Source organism: Dipodomys ordii, unplaced genomic scaffold, assembly GCF_000151885.1.
Source record: "Dipodomys ordii isolate 6190 unplaced genomic scaffold, Dord_2.0 Scaffold5, whole genome shotgun sequence".
In the NCBI taxonomy this organism is placed as follows: domain Eukaryota; kingdom Metazoa; phylum Chordata; class Mammalia; order Rodentia; family Heteromyidae; genus Dipodomys; species Dipodomys ordii.
In genome coordinates, this window is record NW_012267221.1 from 11090581 (window position 1) to 11117123 (window position 26543).

The 26543-nt window shown below is 39.8% G+C and overlaps 1 protein-coding gene across 1 annotated transcript in view; it reads left to right on the forward strand.

Moving 5' to 3' along the window:
• The window catches only part of Tanc1 (tetratricopeptide repeat, ankyrin repeat and coiled-coil containing 1), a 232915-nt gene that overhangs the window by 79911 nt on the left and 126461 nt on the right, over positions 1-26543 (forward strand). Inside the window, exon 4 of the mRNA XM_013029880.1 lies at positions 5345-5422. Coding sequence (XP_012885334.1) covers positions 5362-5422 — 61 coding nt within the window. The 5' untranslated portion in view covers positions 5345-5361. The remainder of the gene's footprint in view (positions 1-5344; positions 5423-26543) is intronic.

Below are 26543 nucleotides of genomic sequence, written 5' to 3' on the forward strand. Positions count from 1 at the left end.
CTTCTCTGAAGCATAGGAATAAAGTAGTTTTCTACTTACCTTGCCTGAAAGTAGATCATTAGACCCTCATACCAGAAGATCTAATGCATCCTTGCTGGAAGGCCAGAATGCACCTGTACAAACAAGCCAGCTAAGAACCGGCCCCCTCCCCCCCCTCCCACTTTACTACCATTATTAGGTCATAGTCTCTTTTGCTCAATTGTACTTCCATAAGATTTCCATTCTTTATCAAACTTTTGCATAAAATTAGTTTTCCTTGGATCATTACTTTTTTGTTGCTGAGGCTCCTGAGTCACATGAGAGTGGTCATATGAACTGGTTATGGTTTTCTCTTGTAAACCTGTCTTTGTTACAGAGGTGTCAGCCATGATGCTTGTAATGGCAGAGAAAAATACTCCCTGCATACAACATTCTTCCTCAAATGAATATCATTTATTTTCTATGTTTTTCATAGGACTGTGTATTGAACCCAGGACCTCAAGCTTGCTGGGCAGGTGCTCTACCCCTGTACTGTACCCCAGCCCTCAAAGTGTATAAACTTATAACAGATGATCTCTGTATTTTGAAACATATATTCTATCTTAAAAAATGAGATTTCACTGTGTAACCTAAACTGGTGTTGAACTTGACATCTTTCTACCTCAGTGTCTGAAATAGTAGGATAATAGATGTGTGTTACCATGCCTGGATTTGAAATATATGTGTTTTGTGTGTTTGTGTATGTGGGGGGGGGGAGTTAATTGGAGGTAAGAGTCTCATGGTCTTTCCTCCCAAGGCTGGCTTTGAATTGTGATTGTAAAATCTGTTTCCTCTGAGTACCTAGGACTACAGGCATGAGTCACTGGTTCCTGGCTGAAAAATATGTACTTAAGAATGAGTCCAACTTTAAATTCATTCTACTTGCCATTGAAGCTAAGATTTTGTGAGGCAGTAGCTGAGGGATTGTTATTTGGCTAGTTTTATACCTATGTTTTTAGTCTGTAGCTTGATATTTAACATAATAAAGGACAACCATTCTTAATTTTATTCTGTGATCCTTGTCCCCAAGTACTTGCTCATAGTACTATATTCATAATACTACAGGAACAATCCCATTGCTTGTGGCAGTTTCTTTTTCAGTGTGTTGGGCTTTAATCAGTTGGTCTGAATCACTGCATACAGAAGTCTGGTTTAGATCATTTCTATTTGGTTCTTATTCATGACAGGTCTATGTTCACCCTCTCAGCAGGAGAATGACAGTAGCGTACATGGCTTCTGTAAAGGAAGTATTGCTGAAGCAGAGAGTGCATTTGGGGTGTGCCTTCTGACCTCACTCACAGGTCTTCTTCCTGGCATCATTGTCATTGAAGAATTTATGCTGTTCTCCTTTTGGTCTCAAACTGGGGTCAGAAACAGACTATTCTCTATGTCTTTAATGGATGAAACTTGCCAAAATGACTGGCTCCCTTTAACAGAGTTCATTTGGGCTTTTGTTTAAAGCCAGAACACTGGTTTATTAATTTATTCCCAGAATGGTATCTGACAGCAAGCCAGAACAGTGTGTTAACTAAACCGGCATATGCTCTCTACTTTTGGCAGGCTAAGAAAGGAGCCAGATTATTAGGTGCTTCTTGGTGAAGACCCATCAGAACAAGAGGAAGTAGTTATATTCACCAATGTTTAATAGCTTCCAGTTCTGATAGCCCAAGCATCCATTTCCAGAACTGCATATGGAGTTTGTGTGTTTCTAAGCTCACGGACACTGTCAAGTATTCCAGACCGTCTTCTCGGGCAGATGCAATGTTGTTTCTCTGTCCTATTATAGCAGCTCTTTTTTCCATCCCCCTCCAAAGGAGCACAATCTTCAGTATGAATATCACATTGTAGTTATAGATTTGGGACTACAGATGATTGGGACTTCCTGGTGACTTTGCATAGTGGCATTGGCTATTTGTTAACTTTAGAACTAAACTTACTAGGAAGTCTTACTTTTCTCCCTCTTATTTGTATGTGGTATGTCTACATTCTAAGGTGAGGTAGGATCCTTCTTTTTGCATTCAGGTATAACCAATACAGGTATAACCAATACAGGTCACTGTTTGAATAGCTTTTAGAATAAAATTTAAGCTTTCCCCTTGAGTTGCTATTTATGGATGGAAGCAGGCACTGGAAGAAAAGAATTACGGCAGATATTTGATAGCCTCTTTCTCTGAACTCAAGGCCACTGATGTGGAAGATGTGACTAGCTTGAAAACAGCTGAGCTCCCTAACATAAGCAAGGTGCCTGGGATAAAGAACCAAAGTCAGTGTCACCATGTCCTTGCCCTGTGGCATGTGTGTTTTGAGTGAATGAGACAGTAGCCTACTGCAAATTGGTGAAGATTGGGTGATTAATCCCAGAAGCATCATAGATGTGATGGGGCCTGAGCTAGTTAGAAAGCCAAAGACCCAGTAGGGTCTGGTGGAGCCACAACCGTGTGTCCAAAGGGCCTTGGACAAGCTATGGCATGGCTCTATTGATATTTTTCTTTTAAAAGTGTGATAGCTGGGTGCCAGTGGGTCACACCGGTAATCCTAGCTACTCAGGAGGCTGAGATTTTTGAAGATTATGGTTCAAAGCTAGCCGAGGCAGGGAAATCCATGAGACTCTTGAAAGGCCGCTGGAGGGCAGAGGCAGCTGAGAAAAGCCACTTCCTTATACACCACCTGTCCCAATTATATAGCACCTGTCCCAATTGTCCTCTCCTTTCAGGAGCACTAGTCCGAAACTGTTCAAACTCCCAAAACAAGTTACATGCTAAAAGTTCCTGCTGACCCGAGCCATATAAACCCTGCTGCAACAGACTGTGCAACTTCTCTGATTCCGACCAGGGAGTTCACCCAGGAGTGTACCCCAATAAACTTTCCTTCCTTTACCTTTACTTCCTGCATGTTCTTTCTTTGCCTAAAACCTTACAATTCTAATCTCCAGTTAACCTCCAGAAAACTAGAAGTGGAGCTATGGATCAAAGTGATAGAGTGCTAGCCTTGAGCCAAGAGCTCAGCCCTTGAGTTCAAGCTCCAAGACCACCTCTACCACCAACAAAAAAGTGTGTATAGTCCAATAAATTTCAACCCTGAAAGGTTGATTTCAAGAGGAAAATGTCTCTGCTATAAATACTGTATTTGCTTAATTCGTCCTATCTTTTTATTATTATTTTGGAGAAAGGATCTATCTAGGTACTACTCTGCGCTGCCCTCACACTCTTATCCTCCTGCCTCAGCTCCCAGAACGCCAGAATTATAGTGTGCTACTAGCTTGCCTCCCTGTTTTTATACCATAGAATTTTCATTGTTTTCTTTAAGCCTATTAAGAGAAATTTGTTTTCATAGGTCTCCCATATGGAAGCAAATTGTGCCCTCTTCCAGATTCTATATTATGTTGATTCTTTAATTTGGTTCTTTAGGTGAAACTTTTTTTTTCCAACCAGAGCCCATTTATGTAGCATTTTTCTTCCCTCCCTCCCTCCCTCCCTCCCTCCCTCGTCTTTCTCTCTCCTTTCTTTCATCCTTTTTCTTTCTTTTTGTTGGTTGTAGGGCTTGAACTCAGGATCTGGTTGCTATCCCTGTGCTTTTTCACTCAAGGCCAGCACTCTACCATTTTGAACCACCGATACACTTCCAGTTTTCTGGTGATTAATTGGGGATTAGAGTCTCACATCACAGCCTTTTGTACCTGAGTTGGATTTGAACCATGATCCCCAGACTCAGCCTCCTAAGTAGCTAGGATTACCGATGCCAGCTTATATAACATTTTCAAAACAGAATTAGGGCCATGCTTCTTTTGTGTATGAAGACTCGTTTGTAAGATTCTTTAAATGGAATAAGCAGTATGACTTTCTCCAAATTCTAGTTCCAATATTATCTTTCTTACATATCTCAGTTTTATTTGTTTGCCCAAAGCCTTCATTGATCTGAGAGGAGAGGCCAGCAGCCAGCTAGCTGATAGAGCAGTGGAATAAATAGGAGGAAAGCAAACCTTTGCTGGGACTCTGCAGATTTTGAATCTTGACCCTTCTGTTAATTAGCTGAGTGACCCCGAGGCAAGTCAGACTCCTAGGGTCTCTGCTTTTTTTTTTTTTTAATCGGGGAAACAAAAAGCTTGGAAAAATAAATACTGGCCTGTTACTGCAGGATACAAAAGGGTCACCCTGCTGCTTAAATTTGTGATTCTATGAATGGTAGCCCAGGGAGGTTTCTCAGTGGGCCCCTCCAAACTTTCTGCTTTATTTTAAGGGTTGAGAGATGGTACTGGTTGTGCCACCCAGGACATTGGAACCCTCCATCTAAGTTCCTCTCTTTCTCCTTGTTTCTTTCTCCTCTTCCACCCCATATCTCTTTCCCCTTGCTTCTTTCTCTTCTGCCACCCCATGTATCCTCCCCCCTTGCTTCTTTCTCCTCCTCCACCCCATGTCTGTTCACCAGCAACCCACTTGCCTTCTATTTTTCTCTATTAATGCATCAACATAAGTGTATTGGGTTACACAACTCAGTAGGATTTGTTAGTGTTTGTGGTTTTCCAGCTGTCATGTGAGTTAGTGGGGGAACAGAGAGAGAAAGGACAGCAGCTTCATGATTAAATAATAGTGCTATTGTCTATTTCTTTTTGTAGGGATGGTTTCCTGTTTCATCTTAGGCATGGGCCATTGTGTTGTTTTTATAAGTCTCAAAATGCAGCTCATTCTTTCAAGGGATTCTGCAATAATGCCACAGGCTTGTTTTCACCTCCCTTTCCCACCCGAAATCATAACTATATATAGCACAAACATATAGGAGTATGTGCTGTTTAATAGGGTCTCCTGACATCAGGGTTAAAATATCTTCCCACTTTATTTATTTTGCAAATACTTGTAAGGTTTGTTATGTTCCCATAACCTTCCAAAATGTTTTCCTTGTGCTTATAAAATTAGTTGCACCTGTAAAACATTTTCTTTAACCACGTAGCTTCTTCTTAACCATTATCTTTTTTATTTCATGTTTTAATGTCTTCTTTTGATGAACTTGGGTTGGGAGACCATATTACAGTGCCAAATATGTTACAGTAATGGACCCAGGTTTAGCCTCAGAACCTTAATTAGATAGGGAATGCTGAGAATGCACCATTGTGTTGTTTTGTAACTTTTATAACAAGACAGTGAACTTCTGATCACTTCATTAAAAGTTTATAAAGCATGTAGTTTCCCACTAGGGCTTATTCATAGTAAACTCGAAGTGCCTTTACATTATCCTGAGGAATCTGTTTGAACACAGTTTTCTCTTAGGTTAATATGAAAGTAGTACACGAACATTTCCAACCTTTTTTCTTCTCTTCCCATTTTCTCTGTAGAGACAAGAGTGTTGAAAATGTTGAAGGCTGTGCTGAAGAAGAGCCGAGAGGGGGGAAAGGGAAGCAAGAAGGAAACAGGTATGTATGTGAGAAGAAATGGAGCAAGGGTGGCAAGCAGTATTGGGCAAGCTGGCCCTGCTTGCTCCAGGCTAAGTGGATGTATTGTTTTGGGAGTGTGACATAGAATGTTAGAACTGACAACATCCTAGAGGACGTGAGAAACCCAGTGTGTTTCTGTTTGAAAATTGAGTGTAGGTTATGAACAGAATCCTTCCCCAGAAGACTTTGAAGGTTCATAATTTTAACAGGTCATTCAGATCCAGAGGCAAAGTTAAAGACATGGAGGGATATCAGGTGTGTTCAAGAATTTGATTTCTCGAAAGCCCTTTCCCTTGTTTCACATGCAGTTGCAGTTTATATGTGTGACCAACTGCTGACTGACTGCTTCTCATGTTTTTGAGTATCAAATTTTACTCCTAACAGGTGCAGCCCTACTTAATGCCAGACTTCTAGTTTTCATTATGAGGAGAGCTGCTTGATTTGGTTTGGTTTCATTCCTGTCTGTAGTGTTCTGGTGCACATGGACCCCAACAGCATTACACTCCATGTGATAACCTCTTCCAGGATTATTCTGGTGACCACGCAGTGTTATACTCCTGTTTCCTTTGCTAGGAAAATGATGTGTTGCCTATTTGTATTGCATGATAAAAATCTGCCAGTAGGCATCAACTCTGCTGAAATGATACATTGCACTCTATAAACTCAAATTAGCCATTGTTGCTGGAAAGTATATCCTTTTTTGTTTTGCATTACCATTAGTCAAATAATCCTTTGTTTTAATTTTGGTGAAAATATGCATAGGTACATTTATGACTGAACCATCACCAAATTATAATTTCATTTTTAAAAATCCTGTAATTCTTGGTAGGAATATTGTAATCAGCTGTTGTTCTCATACTTTCTTTTCTGGAAGTTGGGAGTTTTTTTTTTATTTTAAAGGTGACACAGAAGGGTTGTTATATAAATCAGGTAAAAGAACATTTCTTTATGGACAATGTCACTCCTTCCCTCGCTTTCTCCCAGTTTTTCCATCCCTCCTCACCCACAAGTTGTACAGCTCATTTTCAACATAGTGACGTCAGTGAGTACCACTGCTATATTTGTTCACCCTTTGTCCCTCCATGTCTCTGCCCCCCTTACCCCTACAAAGACAGGCAAATGAACAAACAAGACAAAAATAAAAACAGCAACAAAGGAAAAAACTCCTGTTTCCATTTTCTGAAATTCCTTTTGATATGTTCTCATACTTTTATAAGAGACTCAAGTAAATGTTTTGGTTATTTGGAACCTAAACAAAAGTTTTATTACTAATTGTCCTTAAACCAAGTCTTCAAAATGGCAAACTCGCCTTGAAAGTAGAGTCTTTAAGATTGCCATTAAGTTTCCATTATGAGATTCTCATTAATCCTGGGTAGGCAGATACAAAGAAGAAAATAATCTTGATCTGAACGATATGAACAGGAGACTATATAGCTCATAATCTTAGATAATGAACCCTTAGCTTCAAATAATTAATTGGAATTGTTACTATGGAGAAATTTTCATTCACATCATTTCTTTCCAAGGATACATTCATCCTTTGTTGCATCAAAGCCAAAATGTCTTTCTCATTAGTTTTCTGGAAGCTCTTTAATTTTTTTTCCCAGTTTTGGCTCATCAGACACTAATTCTAGGAACTTTGTTATTTGTTTCTTTAGAAGTTGTTGTAATTTTCAGCATAAAGTTAGAGCCTAAACTGTTTATTAGGCTGGAGAGGCCAAAAAACCATTGAGTTTTTTGCTCAGAGCCAGGGTCTTCAAGCCAAAACTCCCTATGCAGTGACAGTCTTTCAAAACATATCTACCATTCTCTTTAACCAAGTCCAGGCTCATGGGAAATAAAAATATAAATGATCTTCAGCTCCTGAACTTTCAGGCAGACTAGACAGTGAACACAGTTTCAGTCTGGTTTTGAAACTTTTCCAGTTTCAGAGCATGTGACTAGGTTTGGTGTCCCGTGATTTTTTTTGTTTCTAGTCATGGGGCCAGAACTCTGGGCCTGGGTGTTGTTCCTCAGCTCTTCAGCTCAAGGCTAGCACTCTACCACTTGAGCCACAGTGCCACTTTGGCTTTTTCTGCTTATGTGGTGCTGAGGAATTGAACCCAGGGCCTCATGTATGCAAGGAAAGCGCTCTACCGCTGAGCCACCTTCCCAGCCCCCATCTCTGTGATTTTTAAGGGCCTCTACTGCTTTCTCTGAATCCTGTCTTCATAATTCCCACACTATGGCCTTTTCACTAGCATGAACTATTGTGAAAAAGCAATGGGGACATTTCTCATGTGCCTATTCTTAACTAAAGCCTAGTTGTTTTGGGTTGGGAACAAAGCAGAGAGAATTTACATCTTGATGAAGTTATATCCTATTATGATTGGGGAAAATACTTGGAATTTGATTGTGTGTACGTTAAGTTCTGTGCCAAGTCTCATATAAGTAATTCATAGCTAAGTTTCTCTATAAATTAAAGCCTGCTTATCTACTGAGTCTGCTATGAACTTTGGGTAATAACTTCTCCTATAACATGGAAAATTTTTACTCTGCTGTTTCCTATTAAAACCAGTGTTCATTGCAAGGACAAAAGAAAATTTTATGTGCTTAAGTTCATAATCAAAGAAACTTAGGAAATATTTATGTCTACAAAGTGTCAATTCAAGGGTTTGGTGTGGGGGTGGATGCCTGTAGTGTTCAATGTGATGAGGAAGGTACATGAGGAGGTTCATGGGAGGAGGAAGGTCCTGATCCAAGCTGGCCCTCAGCAAAAAGATCAAACCCTATTTGGAAAAATAACTACAGCAAAGAGGGGTTGGGATGTGTCTCAAGTGGTAGTGCACTTGCCTGATAGTCTTAAGGGCCCTGAGTTCAAATTCCATGATCACTTTTAAAAAATGAGCCTCTGAGCATATTCTTTTTTAGATTTTCACTGGAATCATTTTACTAGACTCTTACGTAGAGCTTATTTTGAGAATTTAAGAAAATAGAATCAGAGTTAAATTTAGTATTCTTCAAAGAAAATCAAATACTTTTCCAGAGGTATTGAAAAATTATTTCCCTAACTCCTGTTCCTAAAAGAATGTCACATGTATCTGTTATAAACTATTTGGTAAAATTTTAGCAGGTATTGAAATTCAAGATGGTATATAGTAATATTTGAAATAGATAGGCAGTAAGATTTAAACTATTGAAATCTCTTGAGTAAACTCTGAAAACAGCAAAATTTTTCTCCTCCTCCTTTTTCTTTTCATGATTACACCTTTTTCCTTTGGAAATGTATGTAGATCTGGAAGAAGTTTTTTTTTTTTTCTTTTTCTGGAAGCTATAGAAGCTATGGAAACACGTTGGAGGATGCAGTATTCAAAACTTAAAAATAAATTAGGGGGAAACGTGTTCACCCAAGGCCTGTGGGAGTTAAACCGAGATAGGGAAAGAATCAGACAAAGGCATCGACTTTCCTTTTCTCCCCTTTTCTTATGCAGTGGCCTTGGCCGGAAGTAGAACTGTGGCTCAACTGGTAGAATGCTTAGCCTTGTGTAGAAAAGGCTAAAGGAAAGTGTCTAGGCCCTGAGTTCAAGCCCTAGTACTGGGGGTGACACGTGTACACGTGTGTATGCATACACGCATGTGTGCGCGTGCGCACGCACGCACACACACACACACACACACACACACACCTCCAACCTCAGCAACAACAAAATATCCTTTCTTAATTAAAAATTAAATAATGATTCAACTCTAAAGATAGGTGTGTCTGATAGATTTGGACCTAACAGGAGTTTAGAGTTGATGAAAGAGCAGCCTAGGAAGCCAGCATCTTTTCTATATAGCAACACTATTCAGAAATCAATAGAAATGAAGTCCCAACTTGTAATAGCATCAAGGACCTGAGATAAGAGGTGAACAAATTTTATATTGAAGAAAATGGTATAACTTTATTGAAGGGATCTTAAAGGAAGACCTGAATAACTTAAATAAAACATATTCCTAAATGGACAGATTTATTATTTTTATCCTAATCCTTAATGAAATCTTACTCTGTGGCTATTTGTTGGTGCTGGGGATTAAAACTAGAGCCTGGCACATGCTAGGCAAGTGATCTACCACAGCTCTAACCACCAACCTTTTTGTTTTTAAGGATTCTTTTTTTTTTGGTCAGTTGTGGAGCTTGAACTCAGGGCCTGGGCCCTGTCCTTGAACCTCTTTATGTTCAAGGCTAATGTTCTACCACTTGAGCTACAGCATCACTTCTGGTTTTTGAGTGTTTAATTAGAGGTAAGAGTCTCATGGGGACTTTTCTGCCTCAGTTGGGTTCAAACCAGGATCCTGCAGGCATGAGCACTGGTGCCCTGCCGGAATTATTTTAAAAAGCAGGAAAGTTCAGTATAGTATAGAGATTTACCCCTACACACATAGTATCCCCCTTATCAACAACCCTACTAGAATAGTACATTTGTTATAATTGATAGAAGTTACATTGACACATAATCACTAAAAGATGACATAAAATAAAAATATAAATATATATTTATAAAATAAATAAACTATGTTTACATTAGTTTATTCTTCCAGTTGTATGTCCCATGGGTTTGGACAAATATTAATGATATTGTAATATACAGATTATTTTTCACTTTAAGAATCTTGTTGGGCTGGGAAGATGGCGCAGTGGTAGAGCGCTTGCCTTGCATGCCTGAGGCCCTGGGTTTGATTCCTCAGCACCACATAAGCAGAAAAGAAAAAAGCCGGAAGTGGCGCTGTGGCTCAAGTGGCAGAGCGCTAGCCTTGAGCTGAAGAGCTGAGGGACAGTCAGTGCCCAGGCCTGATGACTGGACTCCCCCCCAAAAAAAAAAAGAATATTGTTTTTCTCCTAACACAATATAAAAATGGATACAGAAATTCATGTAGAAGATACTTAAAAACAGCAAAAAAAAAAAAAAGAAAAGAAAATATGGAGCTTTTTGTGGAGGGGAAGGAAAAAAACAAATGTTTAAATAGGGAAACAGATGGACCCATTGCAACAATGAGATGTACAAGTCGTTATGTCGAAAAATGAACTTTACAACTTTGGCAGGGGGAGGGGAGCATGGGAGAAGGAGATGGGAAGGGGAAACAAAGGAGGAGGCAACAGTGCTTGATAAGAAATGTACTCATTATCTTGCCCATGTAATTGTAACCCCTCTATATGGTATTTTCACAATAAAAGAAGAAACATGCATACGTAGCTGTCAAATGTGGATTGGATAATAAGTCAACATCAGTATCAACAGGTCAAAGTGCCTGAAAGTTACCCATGTATATAGCCAATCCAGTAGAGTTTGTTGCTCATTGCAATAAAAGGCAACTCAGTAAAAAAAGAAAGAAAGAAAGAAATAAAAGGAAAGAAAACATGGATATTGTGAGTGATTCACATGCCTGAATTCTAACTGTAAGAGTGCATATATGGATTTCTTAGCTTCTACAGGGCAAGATAGATTTTTACCTCCTATAAACATGTGCACACTCACTCCATGGAGGATTTTTAGTTATAGACGCTGGGCAGGTTCTTTTCCTTCAAAAACTAACAAAGAACAGATATTGTATAGTTCATAATAACAGCTACTACTTCCATATAGCAAATAAATGGCTCCACTAGTTATTTGATTTTTTATCATCTTATCTTTAAGAAATGAAATGTTATTTTTATCTACTGTTTATGAAGTAATAAAAGTTCACAGTAGATACTGTTTTTTCTATAAACCCTGGAGATTTTTATCTCCCCATGAAAGTATTAGCCAGGAAAGGCCTTTGGTGCTGTGTGTGTGTCTGTGTGTCTCTGTGTGTGTCTGTCTCTGTCTCCATTCGTCTGTCCTTCTGTGTGTCCGTCCCTTTTCCTGCTCTCTTGCCAGTCTTGAACCCATAAATGTCGTGTCCTATCCAGCTCTCTTGGTTGTTCAATCTCTATGTAGCAGTAGGTATAAGGTTAGGCAAAAGGCAGAAATTGGTGAGCTGTTCATTGCGGTACCATCTCAAAATGCAAACTGATAAAAGAACCATTTCTTAATGTGCCAAAATATTATTTACTAGTCTGTTGTTTTTCTTACTGCTTAATTATTTGTGTTCTTTTTTCTTTTTTAAAAAAGAATGGGAGCTTTAGTTTCAAACAATTTATGAAAAACATTTGGTCTTCACCTTGCCATCATTAAAACCCAGGTGGTTGGCTAACTAAACTACTCTTGCAATGGTATGAATTAAGGCCCTGGTTAGTCTCTAAGCCTCTCAGTGCACTGAACTAATCTGTTAGCTTTGCATCTAATTCTTCACTTTGAATTTGAAGTAAAGGAAGCTGTTTGCCTCTAAAGTTTAAAAGCCATTGATGTGATTGTTAAACTTGGTATTTTAAGCTGTTCCAGGCTGCAATCTGGTTTCCAGTGGTACCTCCTAAAAATGTCTCAATACAAATGATGCTTTGTTTTATTCAGAAAATATGAGGCTGCTTTTGATTATTCTGCATTGCATTGCCCATTTTCTGTGGTTGTGGGCTATTATTTAGGAATTTAGTGCAGTGACTGTCTTGCTGAGCTATGGGTATTTGGTATCTTCTAGCTAACAGACTCCAAAAATGTTTCCCAACCAAAAAATAGCAGAAATAATTCATTATAAAGGTAATATAGTTCTCTTTACCAGGGTAAGTAGATTCTGCAGAATATTAGAACATGATTTAAACATAGAACACAACCAAGCTGTTTTTCTGTAAGTGTGGAATACTGTTCTTTCTGATTTGATAGATTCCTTCATCAGTTTTTCCTATGTTCATCTTGCACAGTCTAGAGAAAAAAAAAACATATCCTTTAGAATTACAAGACACAAGCCTAGCACCGGTGGCCCATGCCTATAGTTCTAGATAATACTCAGGCGTCTGAGAGCTGAGGATCATGGTTTAAAGCCAGCCCTGACAGAAAACCTGTGAGACTCTTAGCTCCAGTTTACCACCAGAAAACCAGAGGTGGCACTGTGGCGAAAGTGGTAGAACACTTGCCTTGAGCTGAAGAGCTCAGGGACACCACCTAAGCCCAGAGTTCAAGTCCCATGATGAACAAACCCCCCCCCCCAAACCACAAACAAGACACAGATTCAGATCTCAGCTTGATCACCTCTCAGTTAACTTGAACTTGGATAAATTTCTTAATGTTAAAAAGTTAACCTTACAAGGTTGTCAGGGTTAAATAAGAGAACCTGTCTACAAAAGTTTCTAACTTGACAATTTGACTTTTGCTAGATATTCAGTACTGTGTGATAGCTTAAAGAACAAAAATATTATTTTCAGACTGTTTCAGTCTTTTTGCAGTAATATTCTTTTTTAAATTAAATTAAATTAATGTTTTATTGTAAAGATACTGTACAGAGGGGTTACAGTTACATGAGTAAGGTAATGAGTCCATTTCCTATTGAACATTGTTACCCCCTCCTTTGTTTTTCTCCTACCATCCCTTCCCTCCCCACTTCCCTAACTCTTGCCTCCCCCCACCCCGAAATTGTAAAATTTGTTTTCAACATAGTGTCTTGTACATCTCATTATTACAATGGGGCAGCCTATATCCTTATTTCTGCATTTTGTTATTTCCCTTCCCCCTCCCCAAATTAGAAAATTGTATATAAAAAATGCAGGGTACCTGAGCCAGGGTCTTGCTATTGAGTCTAGATTGTCCTAGAAGTTGTTGTGTAGTCCTGTTGTAGTTTAGACCTGTAATCATGGCACTCCAGAGAGTGAGGCCGGAGGATCACGAGCTTGAGTCTAACCTGGGCAACATAGACCTATAGACTTTATTTCAGAAATAAAGAAAACAAAACAAAATCAAAATCAAATAACAAAACAACAGAAACATCATTAGGTAGCCTAACTTTTAGTCTTCCTATCTCAGTCTTTCTTGTGCTAGGTTTAAAAGTATACATCACAACTCCTAGCTTACATAGAAACTCTGAAAATTTGTTGTTTCTTCCCTGGAAGTTGAAGAAGGCAGGATGGATCTCAGGCAAAGAGTGGTGTTTTAGTGGTTTCTTTCTATGATTTCATATTCTCAAGTACTAAGTCTATCATCTACTTTGGGTTCTAACAGTGCGTGTCTCATCTTTATCCTTTTCCCCAGAACAAAACCAAACAAGCTCTGAGTCAGTTGCTGTATGGCAATTTATACTTTAGAAATAATTTTTAACCTTTTATTGTACCAAGTGCTTGCATTTTATCCTTCTTTGAGAAATTTAACTGAAATCATTTCCCATTGTTAACAGCATTTCACAATTTGCCAAAGTAATTTTGAGAATAGACTTGTAAAGACAAGTTTGTAAAATTTTACCCAACCCATTCCCTCGAGTAAAAATCTTTATTTTTTGAAGGCCCCTGCCCCACTCCACCTCTTTGTAGCTTTTCCCTATGGTCTAAGGAAATAGAAAGAGTGAAGGATTTGTTAGAGAAAGAAGAGAATAAATATGTGGCATTTATGTCATACACCTATACATACTGAGCCATGATAGTTTCATGTTGCACTTCTGGTTTTTTCTGACAGAGTTATTTGGAGAAAGCTCTGGACTAGGAGGAAGAAGTCAGTCACCCCGTACCATCCACTCCTTAGGGCCAGTAACACCTCTCGCCAGACCCATGCCTATTTGAATCACCCTCCAAGATGTCACAAAACTAAGCAACACTATATAACTTGCGCCCCCCCCATATACCTTTCTGTATGTATGTATATGTGTGAATGAGCTAGAAGCTTAATCTGCAATAGGGAAATTCTAAATTAGATATTCAGAGACTTTTTTAATAAAATAAGTAAAATCTAATTTCATGTTCCAAGTTTTTCCTTGCCTGAAGGTGTTTTATTTTAAAAAAAGAAAAGACTTGTTATATATGACTGTTATCATCCATATGCAGCATAATTCCCATGAAAACTCCATATTTGGACTTCCGTGTGAGCCACTGATTCTTTCTTCTTTGTGATTTTTCTCTGCTCCCAGGGACTTAAACTCAGGGCCTAGGCACTGTCCCTACACTTTTGTGCTCAAGGCTAGTACTCTATCATTTGAACCACAACTCCACTTCCGGCTTTTTGGTGGTTAATTGGAGATAAGAATCTCATGGCCTTACCTTCCCAGGCTAGTTTTGAACCTGGATCCTCCGATCTGAGCCTTCTGTGTAGCTGGGATTACAGGTGTGGGCCACTGGTGATTTAATCAGAATGTGGATACTTTGGGAAGACATGGGGTTAGTGACCCCAAGATCTCTTTCTGTGTACTGATACACAATTTAAGTAGAGGAAGAATTGGAGCAAGGAATGAGAGATTGTATAATGAATTTCCCAGACAGATATGACCAACTTGATCATTGTCATTTCAGTTAGGGTCTGGTCCCCAAAAGAAAAGTGAATTTCGGTTCTTGTCACAAGGCACCCATGCATCAGTCTTCTCCTTCCTTGAGACCAAGGTGACTTCAGGGAGAGACTCATGAAAAGTTCAGATGCAACAGTGCAGGCAGAGGGACAAAATGGAATTAGGCCCCTGACCAGTGACCTTTAGGCATCCTGAGTGCATGGGTTCTTTGTTTGCTCATTTGCTTGTTGTTGGTTTTTTTTTTCCTTTTTAAAAAATTGTTGTTGAATACAGTGGCTGTTGTAATATTTTGGTAGGTAGCTAACCAGTGATAGCTTACATATCTGCAGTTTTAAGGAAAACAAACATGCTTCCTGTTTAATTCTGAATTGTAAAACCTAAAATGACTCATGTATGTCATCCTTTATTTTGGAGATTAAGCAAAAGAATTTTGTCTAACTTTAGTGTTGAAAATGAGAGCTTCCACACCACATTCTTAAGGAGGTCAGTCCTCTGTTTCTGTGCTTATTGTGTGAGTTTGCTGCTAATCAGATTAAACCTTTTAGAGCTATATTCTTAGTCCCAAGATTCTGAAGGTGAGACAGTTGTCTAGGAATGGTTTGTTCCCCTGCAGCCATGGTTGTTGGACTTCCCATAGAGTACCTTAGATCCCTTTATAGCTAAGGATGTAGCATCTTAAAAATGAGTTAAGAGTATTTCTAGTTGGCTTTAAAAAATATAGGTTAAGAGATTCAGTTTGAATGTGCCTGCTAGTTCTCTGGGAACAATTTATTTTTCTGAATCCTGGTTTCTTGCCTATAAAATAAAGATAACTCTGTCTCATTTGCAATTACGAGTCAAAGAAAATGGGTTGTTTTCTAAATCTCAATGTGAGGGTAAAAATGTGGGTAACAATACAACATAACTTTTTATATCAGGAGTTATAATGCAGGGGTGATTTAAAATATATAAAATACGCATATGTTATATGCAAGTACTATGCCATTTTGTATAAGGGATTTGAATATCATCAGATTTTGGTACTCACCAGGGGGTGGGGGTGTGCGGTTGGAACCAGTGCCCTGCTGATACAGAAAGATGATAGTCTCTTTCTCTCTCTCTTTCTCTTTCTCTCTCTCTCTCGGTGGCTCTTGTGAAGATTAAATAAATCAAAGTGCTTGTGGGGCTGGGAAGGTGGCTCAGTGGTAGAGTGATTGCCTTGCATGTATGAGGCCCTGGGTTCCATTCCTCAGCACCACATAAGCAAAAAGAAAAAAGCCGGAAGTGGCGCTGTGGCTTGAGTGGTAGAGCACTAGCCTTGAGCTGAAGAGCTGAGGGACAGCGCCCAGGCCCAGAGTTCAGGCCCCATGACCGGACCCCCTCCCCCCCAAAAAAGTGCTTGTAACCATGCCTTGACTATAGTAAGCATTTTATAAATACTGAAATTATTATAATTTATGGTAATTTCTGCCATTGACCCTCTTTCCTTAGCCTTCAGTGTATGGAACATCTTGGATATTTTGTTTCCTTAGCTCACTAGTCTGTGTGGCAGACTGGACCCTTGCAATTCCATCTGGTGCAGATGGAGGAAGGAGCTGCTAGCTAGTCTTGTCCTTAGCAGAGTGCTGTGTGAATGGTTGTTGTAAACAGTCCACAGGGCATGTGTTTGCTAGGAGTTAGAAGAGGGCAGGGATGTGAGGCCTGGATGCCAGGATCTGGAGCCAGCAGCCTGTGTGTCTGCAAAGATTTTGTGCATTTGGAGGTGCTGTGGCACATATGATTCAGCAATTGCTTCAGCTTTACAAGATGATACCATAGTGTAATTGTTTGATGCATTAATTTCTAAATCTGGCCAGTTCACCTAGGTACCAGATGACTGAAATTCTCACCAGACCTAAATCACTCACCACAAGTGTTGCTTAAAGCATCTATAATATTTTGGAGTAGTAGAAATTATATATGTATACACGTATGTGTATGTATACACACGTATGTAAATATATATTTACATGCATACCACATGTGTATGTATGTGTATATATACAGGCTGGAGATTGAATCCAGGGATTGATACTTCCTAGATATGGGCTGTACCACTGGCTTTTATTTCATTTCATTTTATTTTTTTATTTTATTTTTGGTCTAAGGCTAGGACTTGAACTCAGTACCTAACACTTTCACTCATTGGCTAGTGCTCCACCAACTGAGGCATGCCTCCAACTTCATTTTTTTTTTGAGACATGATCTTACTAATGGCCTAGGCTTGCCTCAAACTCATCCTCCTATCACCCTCTCTCTAGTAGGTGGGATTACAGTGCCTTGAGAAATGATTTTGGATGTTTAGATTTGGGAGCTGCTAGTATACTCTTTATTTCCTAGGTCACTGTAGGGACACTCCCAGCCAGCCGTCCACATTTGTAACTAAAAATTCTTAGAAGAATCAGACCCCTTATTATCTAATAAACCCTGCTTTTGGCAATCTTATAAAGTGAACTTGAAATACAGATATACAGATAAGTGAAAGGATTCTATTTACAGAAGCAACAAGAAACAGGATTTGATCAAAGTAATTTTTCTGTGTATTTTATTTGGTACTTGTGTTTATGTTGATTCCTTGTCACCATTTGCTTATTCACATACTTAAAGTTCCAAGTCAGAAGTAATAGCTAGTGAATATTATTTTGATGCTTAATTTACATGATGTTAGGAGTGCATTTTTTTCCCAGAGAGATACTCATAGAGAATGAAGTAAATAACTTTCATTCCATTTTGTTTTTGAGAAATCACGATTAGAGTGGAATGTTAATGTGGTTCTCTGCAATGAGACAATATTGACATTGTTGCTAAGATATTTTACTAGACATGTAATTGAGGCTGCTCTTTTGAAAACTGAGCAATGTTGTGTGTGTGTGTGTGTGTGCGCGCGCGCGATGGTGGAGCAGCAATATGGCTAAGAAAATACAGAAACTCCCCACAAAACTTCAACATCCTCGTACAAATAAAATACAGAAAATGCAGTCATCTCATCCTCACCTCTGTCATTTATACTTCATATAAATTGAGAAGGACCTTGTGAAGGTCCTTTTCAACATGTACAGTTGATTTAGCCTACATCTTTCTAGAATATCAACTAAGTTGGTTGTATTGCATTTTCAAGTATGTTTTGTGGAAGAAAAACTTTACATGCTACCTACTAATGCTGTGCCATCCCCCCAATGTTTATAGATTTCATTTTCTATGTAAGGAGTTGTAATAAGTGATAGCAACTCTCTTCCATTCTTTCCTTTTCTCTTGCAGCAAGGCCTGCTGGCAGACAGCTTTGTTGATGGGACTGTCAGAGTTTGGATCTGAGTACTTAGTGAGGGGGTGGTGTACTGGTTATGGTATTGTTCTCAAAGTCTTTTTCCCTCCACTTATTTTTCCACCCCCAAAATGTCAGCATGTCCAATGTAACAGAATGTTCCTGATGACTATCATTCAGAGAAACATGACTTTCTAAAGTATCTGTAACTGACAATATTTCTTAAGCTCCAAACTGTGTTCCATGCATAGTATACACCTTGGTTAGGGAATCCCTTACCTGGGACAGGCCACTGTGATACTGTGATTGAGTGTTCTGACTCCACAGTCAGACTGCTTGGGTTCAAATCTGGGTCTGCCACTTGTAGGCTGTGGGAACCCAGTTAACTTTCTTAGTCTTCTTTTGTCTTGGTTTTCTCATCTATAACAAGGGTATAGTGACAGCATATAGTTTAAATGAGAAAGGATGAATAGATAAATGAATGCATACTAAGTAGTAAGCTGTCTAGCATACACACTAAGAGTTAACAGTTGGAAGGTTGCTGGGCATCAGTGGCTCACCCCTGTAATCAGAGCTCCTCTAGAACCTGAGATGTGAGGATCAAGGTTTAAAGTCAGCACAGGCAGGAAAGTCTGTCAGACTCTTACCTCCAGTTAACCAGCAAAAAGCCAAAGTGAAGCTGTGGCTCTAGTGGTAGAGTGCCAGTCTTTAGCCAAAAAACGGAGGCAGCTTCCAGGCCCTGAGTTGAAGCTCTAGTAATAACAAAAAAGAAAAAACAAACAGTTGTGTTAGCTTATTTATTAGAACAAATATACATGATGGGCCTATACTCGTAGTTAGTAAAACAGCACTTTGTAAGCCCTGACATGCCCCTGACACCCACAATGTACATTTCAAAGGTAAATGGGCTCTGGCAGTGATTCTGGAGCTAGGTATATAACGGATGTAGAAGGGGCTGCAGGAGTTGGATACTCAATGGTTGGATATACAGTTGCAGGTGGCCTCATTGCTGGTTCTGGGGCACCATTGACTTGGACAGGTGCAGCATCACAGTCTGGTGATCATTTGTTGTTATCCTCAAGTGAGTTCAGTGGAACAATGGAGTTCTCTACGTTTGTCATTATAAATTAAGATAATATGTTCAGATTGTTGTTTTAAAATAAGTTTAATGTTAAGAAAAGCATTAATTGGTTAGATCGGAGGTTGGAGGCAGGGAAGTTGAGTGAAAACAACTAGGCTAGTGACTTTTCTGGTTCAGTCCTTTGGGAGGGGAAGCTAGTCTAGAATTTCATTGTAGATCAGTCAGTAGGCAAGAGTGTCCTACATCAGTAAGGTGGAGACATGTCAGAGCTGGTTGGGTTGAAGAACAGTGAACATGATTAGAGGGTCTAAGACTAAGAGCCAGAAACTCGGGAACCCCTGGAACCTGACAGGTCTCTGCTGGGCAGGGTCTATAATAAAATGGAGATGGATGTAAGTTCATTTCAAGTAAGTGCTCATTATAAAATGAAGTGCATTTTATCTCATGAAAAGTTAATGAAGTGCCAAAATATAATTCCACCTGAAAACAAGAAGAGAAACCTGCCCATGTTCTCATTACCTTAAGAATAACCATTGTTGAATGGGAGAATAGCTAAAGCCCTCAGTTCAAACCCCGGTACCACAAAAGAAAAAATAAGTAACAGCCACTGTCCACATTTTATTTAGCTTTCTTTTTTGTCCCTTATTAGTTTTTTTTCACATATTAGTCTGATATTTATGCTTGAGGCCAGCCTTGGGACCACCATCATTCTAGCTTGTATGTTGTGATCACTCATTTTTTTGCCCTGTACTACAATACTCTTGGCCCTTGAATTTCCTTCTAAACCTTTGGTTATGTATATAATATTCCTGTTACTGTCATATAGCATATAAAAGATGGTGTCTGTTGTCTAGATATTCATTCCACATGGTTTAAAAGTGTTGTTCATATGATAAACTGACTTTTTTCTTTTCTGTAACTTGTTTCTTGCCAGTGAAAATAGCCATTGTAGTGTTTTGTCTTTGCTTGTTTGGAGGGTGGGTGGGCTCAGAGAACTTTTTCTGCCCAGTATCCTAATCACATGAAAAATGTGAGCCATTATTAGGTCTGGCAGAGCAGCTCCAGTGATAATTTTAAGAGGTCACCCAGATAAGGTAGGGAATTCTTTCTGCACTATGAAGTGAAGGATTCAGGAAAAAAGAAAAATGAAAAAAAAATGTTCCCAAATGGGAAGAGGGAGGAGAAGGTTAGTAAACTGTATGCTAGAAGGCTTGGATTATAGCATTTATTGCCTTTTTCCTTCTTTCTAAACCACAATGTTCTTACTATTGAGTACTCTTCTTAAGTAATCTATCTTCTATTCAAAAAGATAAGTATGCTGAACATGTTCTGAACTTTGGAGTATCCAAGAATTTTTTTTTGATCTGACATATAATGTGAAGTTTAGTAGTCATACAAGACTCGGTAATGCTGTTTCCTCTCTCAAATTCTTTAGATGTTGCTTTTTGACTTCTGTATTTGTTGGAAGGAAAAGTGTTATGCGGGGAGATGTATTCTCACCAAGAGATACATTGAAGTTTCTACCTTTGCCACAGTACTATGAAAGTGTCTCTATTTGGACATGCAAACTTTGCAAATGTTATTTAGTTAAAATAAGTTAAAAGGTCCTGTTGGATTCCGTGAGCAATAACTGTACATGCCTGGTGTCTTAAAAGGGAATGACAGGACATAGAGGGAGATGCCAACGCAGTGATGCAGGTAGAGGTTGGAGTGATGACTCTACAGGAAGGTTGGGACTACATTCTCCCCAGAGCTTCCAAAGAGTATGGCCCTGCTGGCTTAATCCTTGGAAATGTATTTGTAGGAAATATATGCACAGAGAGATTATAAGTCATAATGAGAGAGTCAGCTTTCTCCTTGTGCTCTCAGTCGGTCACTTCCTATTTCCAGCAGCAGGCAGTATATGATATGTTCCGTGTGTCCTTCTGGAGATGCTCTCTGCGTGAACAAGGGTGTACACATGTGTATACATATACATATCTGTACATAAACTCATTCATGCACAAATTTCTACTTGTAAAAGGCAGTGAATGTACATGTTGAATAATGAATACTTTCATTAAGCTTCATGAAGCTGCTAGTTCCTTGAAGGTTCTTTTTTTTCTTCTTCTTTTTGCTGGGGATGGGTCTTGCTGTGTAGCTTAAGCTAGCTTCAAACTTGGAATCATGATCCCTTAGACTCCTGAGTGTTGGGATTGCAGCAGTGCTACTACCATGCCTAGATGAAGTTCATTGTCCTCTCTTTGCTTTGTGGTAGGAACACAAACATTCCAGATTTTGACCGTGTTCTAGCATTACTTGTTTTCAATCTCTGCTGCATACTAGAATCACTTGGCAAATTTTAACATCCATAGCCTGAGCTGCAACAGTTAAAAATGCTTCCTGTATGAGGATGCATGCTTCTTCCTTAATGGAAGGTCTGGGGACTGCTGCTATGATCAGGTGTTGGGGCACTGGGCCTGACAGAACCATGGGATTTTAAGTTGTGGTGCAGTCTACAAGGCCTAAGGACCTGGGTCTATGAGCTGCTGAAGAAATGCACAGGAGTGAATTCCGCGTATATGTCAGATGAACTTTTAGCCACACCTTCATCTAGCAGAAGAAGACAGTCTGGACCTGGTTTTCTCTGGTGCCATAGAGGCACCAGACCCAAATACTGTGAGTTAATGCAGGTAAAGGAGAAGGAAAACAAACTATTTAGGTGCTTGATGACTTATATTAATACCTACATCTCTGATTCACTTCACTTGTGTGGCAACAGCATAAGGTATGACTGAAAGAAAATTAATGATTGCTGGCCTGGGTGCCTCCCCAGTGGAGCATTCCAGGAGTGCTTGGAACTAATTAACAGGCTGGCACGGAAGGGGAAAATAGATGAGGGAACAGGTTTCTTTTCACAGCAGCCCAGTACTGTGTGTAGACCTACATACACTATTTTTGGTTTTCCCTATTAAGTATACTGAATGACATAATGTAGAAAGTGTGTCTCAGCAGCTTTGGAAGGGGAGCAGTACTGAGACAATGGGTTGTGGGTCTGAATGCCTGAGTTCAAACTCAGCTCAGACATCTGCTGGTGTTGCTGGCCTGTTACTTGATCCTTTTTGTGTCTAGGTATCTTATCTGAGAAGGGGCTAGTAATACTGCCTACTTGATGTTTGTAAGGTTTAATGAAGAGATATGTAGAGTGTGTCTAGCACCCTGTCCTGGCAGCTTACAGTACATCTAGAAAAGCATTTATCTTAAAGTGCTCTTCCATAGAGTATGGGGGTAGAAGTTTGTCTGAGGTCAGATGCTTTTTTCAGGCACAGAAAGTCATTGCCTGGCGACATGACTTAAAGGAAAAACTTGGACAATTAGAGAGGAAATGCCAGTCTGTTTACTCATCTGCTTCAAGGCAGAACACATTTATACAGTTGGTTCTGTAACTTGTAGCACGAGGACAGTATTTCTAGAGACAAAAGGATCAACTTCTCCTCTTGGCTAGGTTATTCCATACCCTGAGGGCTAACTGCTTATTTGCCTCTTGGTTGGCATCACTGTAGAATTAGTTACAATTGTGTGAATACATTTTTGACAATTATTTACTTGGCTGTGGGTATCTTAAATTTCCTTTTAAAGATACACATTTACTAGCATTTCTGCCTAAATGCTAGGAGACCCCATAAAATGCTCTCAAGTACATTCAGTTGCAGAGAGAGCCTTCTTCAGGGTTCAGAAATGATGCTGGGTCTTATGGAGAAAATCTCCCATTTTCTAGGATTCTAAGTATACATGAGTTGCGTGGTTATAAAACCTTACGGTGGAATATATGTTTAAGAAACATTAGTGTATTCAAAGCAGGAACTGCACAAAAGATGCTGTAATACACTTAATGCCCTAGTTAAATGTATCACACGGGTCCCATTTTCTGAGCTGGATAAACAGAACATCTTTCTCTTTCTATTCTAAGCTTTCATTCCCCGCCTTCCCAAGCCACTTCAATGGCACGATAAATGGAAATCTTATTTCCTGCCTCTGCAGACCTATTTACCTGAATGTCTGAGCTCACCCTTGCCTTTCTCAGTTCTATCCTTTCTGAAGTAGTCTTTTGCTTTCATCTGCCTGCCTTTCTTGCCCTCGTTTTATAAAAAGCCTTCTCTAATCCTGTACTCCATGTACTTGAATCTTTAATGTCCGACTTTACCATGCTGCATGCCCACCTTTAAACAGTCATCTCTCAGATTTACATTTTCTTCCATTGTAAATTTAAATCCCTTTTCATACTTAAACATACTTAAAATAAAAAACAACTATTATCAAAAGCCTTTTCTGCCATTTTAAAATGTCTTACTGGATGACTTTCTTCCTTTAGCATTGCCATTATTTTTATAGAAGTTATAACTTTGACTTTTCTACTTTTTTTACGTGTATGATGCAATTTTTATATATTATAAATAGATAAGACTTTGTAAGTGTCCATTTGGCCCTGTGCCTCTTTTGGTCTTTTATTTTTGGACTTCAGAAAATTGATTATTTTAAATTAGGTATGTGTATGAGAGAGAGAGAAAGAGAAAGAGAGATAGAGAATATGACAGAGACTATAACTTGAAAAACCTAATATATTTATCATCAGAACTTTTCACCAAATGTATTTACCCCTTATAACTTTAGAGCGTCTCTGTTTCTCTGTTTTGCTGCATTTTTTTTTTGTCAGTCATGAGGCCTGAACTCTGGGCCTAAGCACTGTCCCTCGGCTCTTCAACTCAAGGCTAGCGCTCTACCACTTGAGCCATGGCACCACTTCCAGCTTTTTCTGCTTATGTGGTGCTGAGGAATTGAACCCAGGGCCTCATGCATCTCTACCACTGAGCCACCTTCCCAGCCCATGTTGCAAATTTCTTTTTTTGGGGGGGGGCGGGGGGGCCGGTCATGGGGCCTGAACTCTGGGCCTGGGCGCTGTCCCTCAGCTCTTCAGCTCAAGGCTAGCGCTGTACCACTTGAACCACAGCGCCACTTCCGACTTTTTTCTTTTTTCTTATGTGGTGCTGAGGAATCGAACCCAGGGCCTCGAGCATGCAAGGTAAGCGCTCTACCACTGAGCCACCTTCTCAGCCCCCATGTTGCAAATTTCTTAAACAGCGGGAATGGTGAGAGCCTGAGCTTGCAGGTTTCCTATTCAAGCCCAGGCCTGCCTTCCTGTCTGTGAGACAGTGTGGTTGGACTAGAGGCATTCCCAGATACAAGCATGTTCAGTAGATGTGATCATCTATGGTGTGTCAGTGTTCCATGGGAAACACCTGCCATTGCAGCGGGGGAGGCCTGATAAATCCCTGGTCCCTGATAGATAGTTTGCCTGCCCTGGAGAGGATGCATGGTCCTGCTGTTTCTGCTACAGCAACAGGAAGGATGATTGAAGTGTGAGGTGGAGAATAAAGTAGGTTGCAGTTAAAAGAAAACTGCGTCTATTCAAGACTGAAAGAAATGTGCCAGCCATGCTGGTTGTTGCACAGTGAAATGTCTATAATTCCTCTTAAACCTTTTTAAGCATCTGCTGAGGAATGTTAAATCAACCAGAGAATTTCTAGTGTCATGTTGCCCAGAACCAGTATCTCATTGTTGGAGTGGATACCCTGAAGAGATTTTCACTTTCTTCCTCTGGCATCCTGGGTTGCTCTGGCCTTTCTTCGACTTTCCAACCCCCACCCCCACCCTGCCCTGTGAAGTTAAAGTTGCAGGTCTAGAATGCTGTCTGCAGCTTGTGAGGTACTGGATCACCCACTTCGTGCTCTATGCCCCCTGTTCAAAAACTTGTCTCTCTGCATTGTGTCTTTTTAATACAAGGAAACTGGATGTTTAATTGTGTCTGAAAAACCAAACAAAGCAACATGTTTGGGACAGATACTATAGTGAGATGACAAAGTCAAGTTCAACTAGAATGCTCCAAACCCCATCGCTAAGTCTCACTTTTATTGCAGTCTGCCTAAGATCAAAGTGCAGAAACCCAGCTGCTCAGAATGCTGAAGGTCCTCATGGCTGTGGCATGCTTTGGAGACTCCTCCCTACCAGATTTGCAGTTAATGAAAATATTTGCTTTGCTCGATGCAAACTATGGTTATGGGCAGAATTTGTAGTTAGGAAATGCTTTAAATCTCCAGTCGTGCCTTAATTTCTTCTCTTCTATGCCACAGAGTTCTAAATATTTAAGATAACAAAACTTTTCTCAGTAATGAGCTCTCTCTCTCTACACACACACACACACACACACACACGCGCGCACACACACGCACACACACTCTCTCTCTCTCTCTCTCTCTCTCTCTCTCTTTCTGGAACTATTACATGTATTTTCCCTTTCTTTTTTGTGTTTCCATCCATAGTTAGGGATTTGAAGGCTCAGTTTTTATGTATAGGTCAGAAGTCTTCCTGAAAAGGTAGGGAGTTTGTGCCTTGTATATCCCACAGCCATTTGCAAACCCAAATCTGTGATTTGGGTAATATAAGGATAGCTAGAGGGTAATTCTAACTCTCTTCAAACACATGGAAAATCATTGTCTGGCTAAGGTACCACCACATCCTGTGAGTATAATTCTGTGGTGCTACGGCCTAACTCTTTGCATTTTGTTCTGTCTTCTACTACTGTTTCTTTCTGGAACATCTGCAGGTGAGGTGACCTGACTATTACTGTACGCACAGCTCCTGCTTGTATTCTTCATTTGAGGACCAGGTGGTGGCAGGTATTAGTCTTGAGAAGTCAGTGTTGGACCAGAGAAAACAACTTTCCCTCTGCTCTCATGAAAGCCATAGACATTGCATGTCAGTGGTAGTTGGCATTAATGTTGCCGCCCCAGCTCTTGACCTAATAACCATTTCATTGCTTGACAGGCAAGAAGAAGGTAGTCAAAAAGGTAGGAAAAAGAAAAAAGTAGCCAAAAGGGAAGCTTCCTGAACTAGCTGAAGGCCTTCAAAGATCCAGCCTGCTTCTGTGGTCCTGGGTATTGGTTACAGTATCTTATGGAGCTGCCCACGGAAACCAGATGGGTGAGAGATGTAAAGATCCAAGGCAGGGGCTGTTGCTAACTCTTGCAGGCTCCTTCCTTCAGGGACAGAACTTTTGTCTAGAGAATTTGCTATAAATGTCTCTGTTATGTAATTCCAGTGAAAGTTTGCTAATAATTCTATTTTTTCTCCCTTTGTATGCCAGTCATTTGGGCACGTTTGGTGTGGGTGTGTGTGCCGTGCGCGTGCGCAGGAATGGGGGGGGTGTCATGGGGCTTGAACTCAGGGCCTGGGCCCTGTCCTTGAGCTCTTTTGCTCAAGGCTGGCATTTTACCTCTTGAGTCACAGTAATTAGAGATGAGAATTTTGGGACTTTGCTGCCCAGGCTGGCTTTGAACCTTGATCCTCAGATC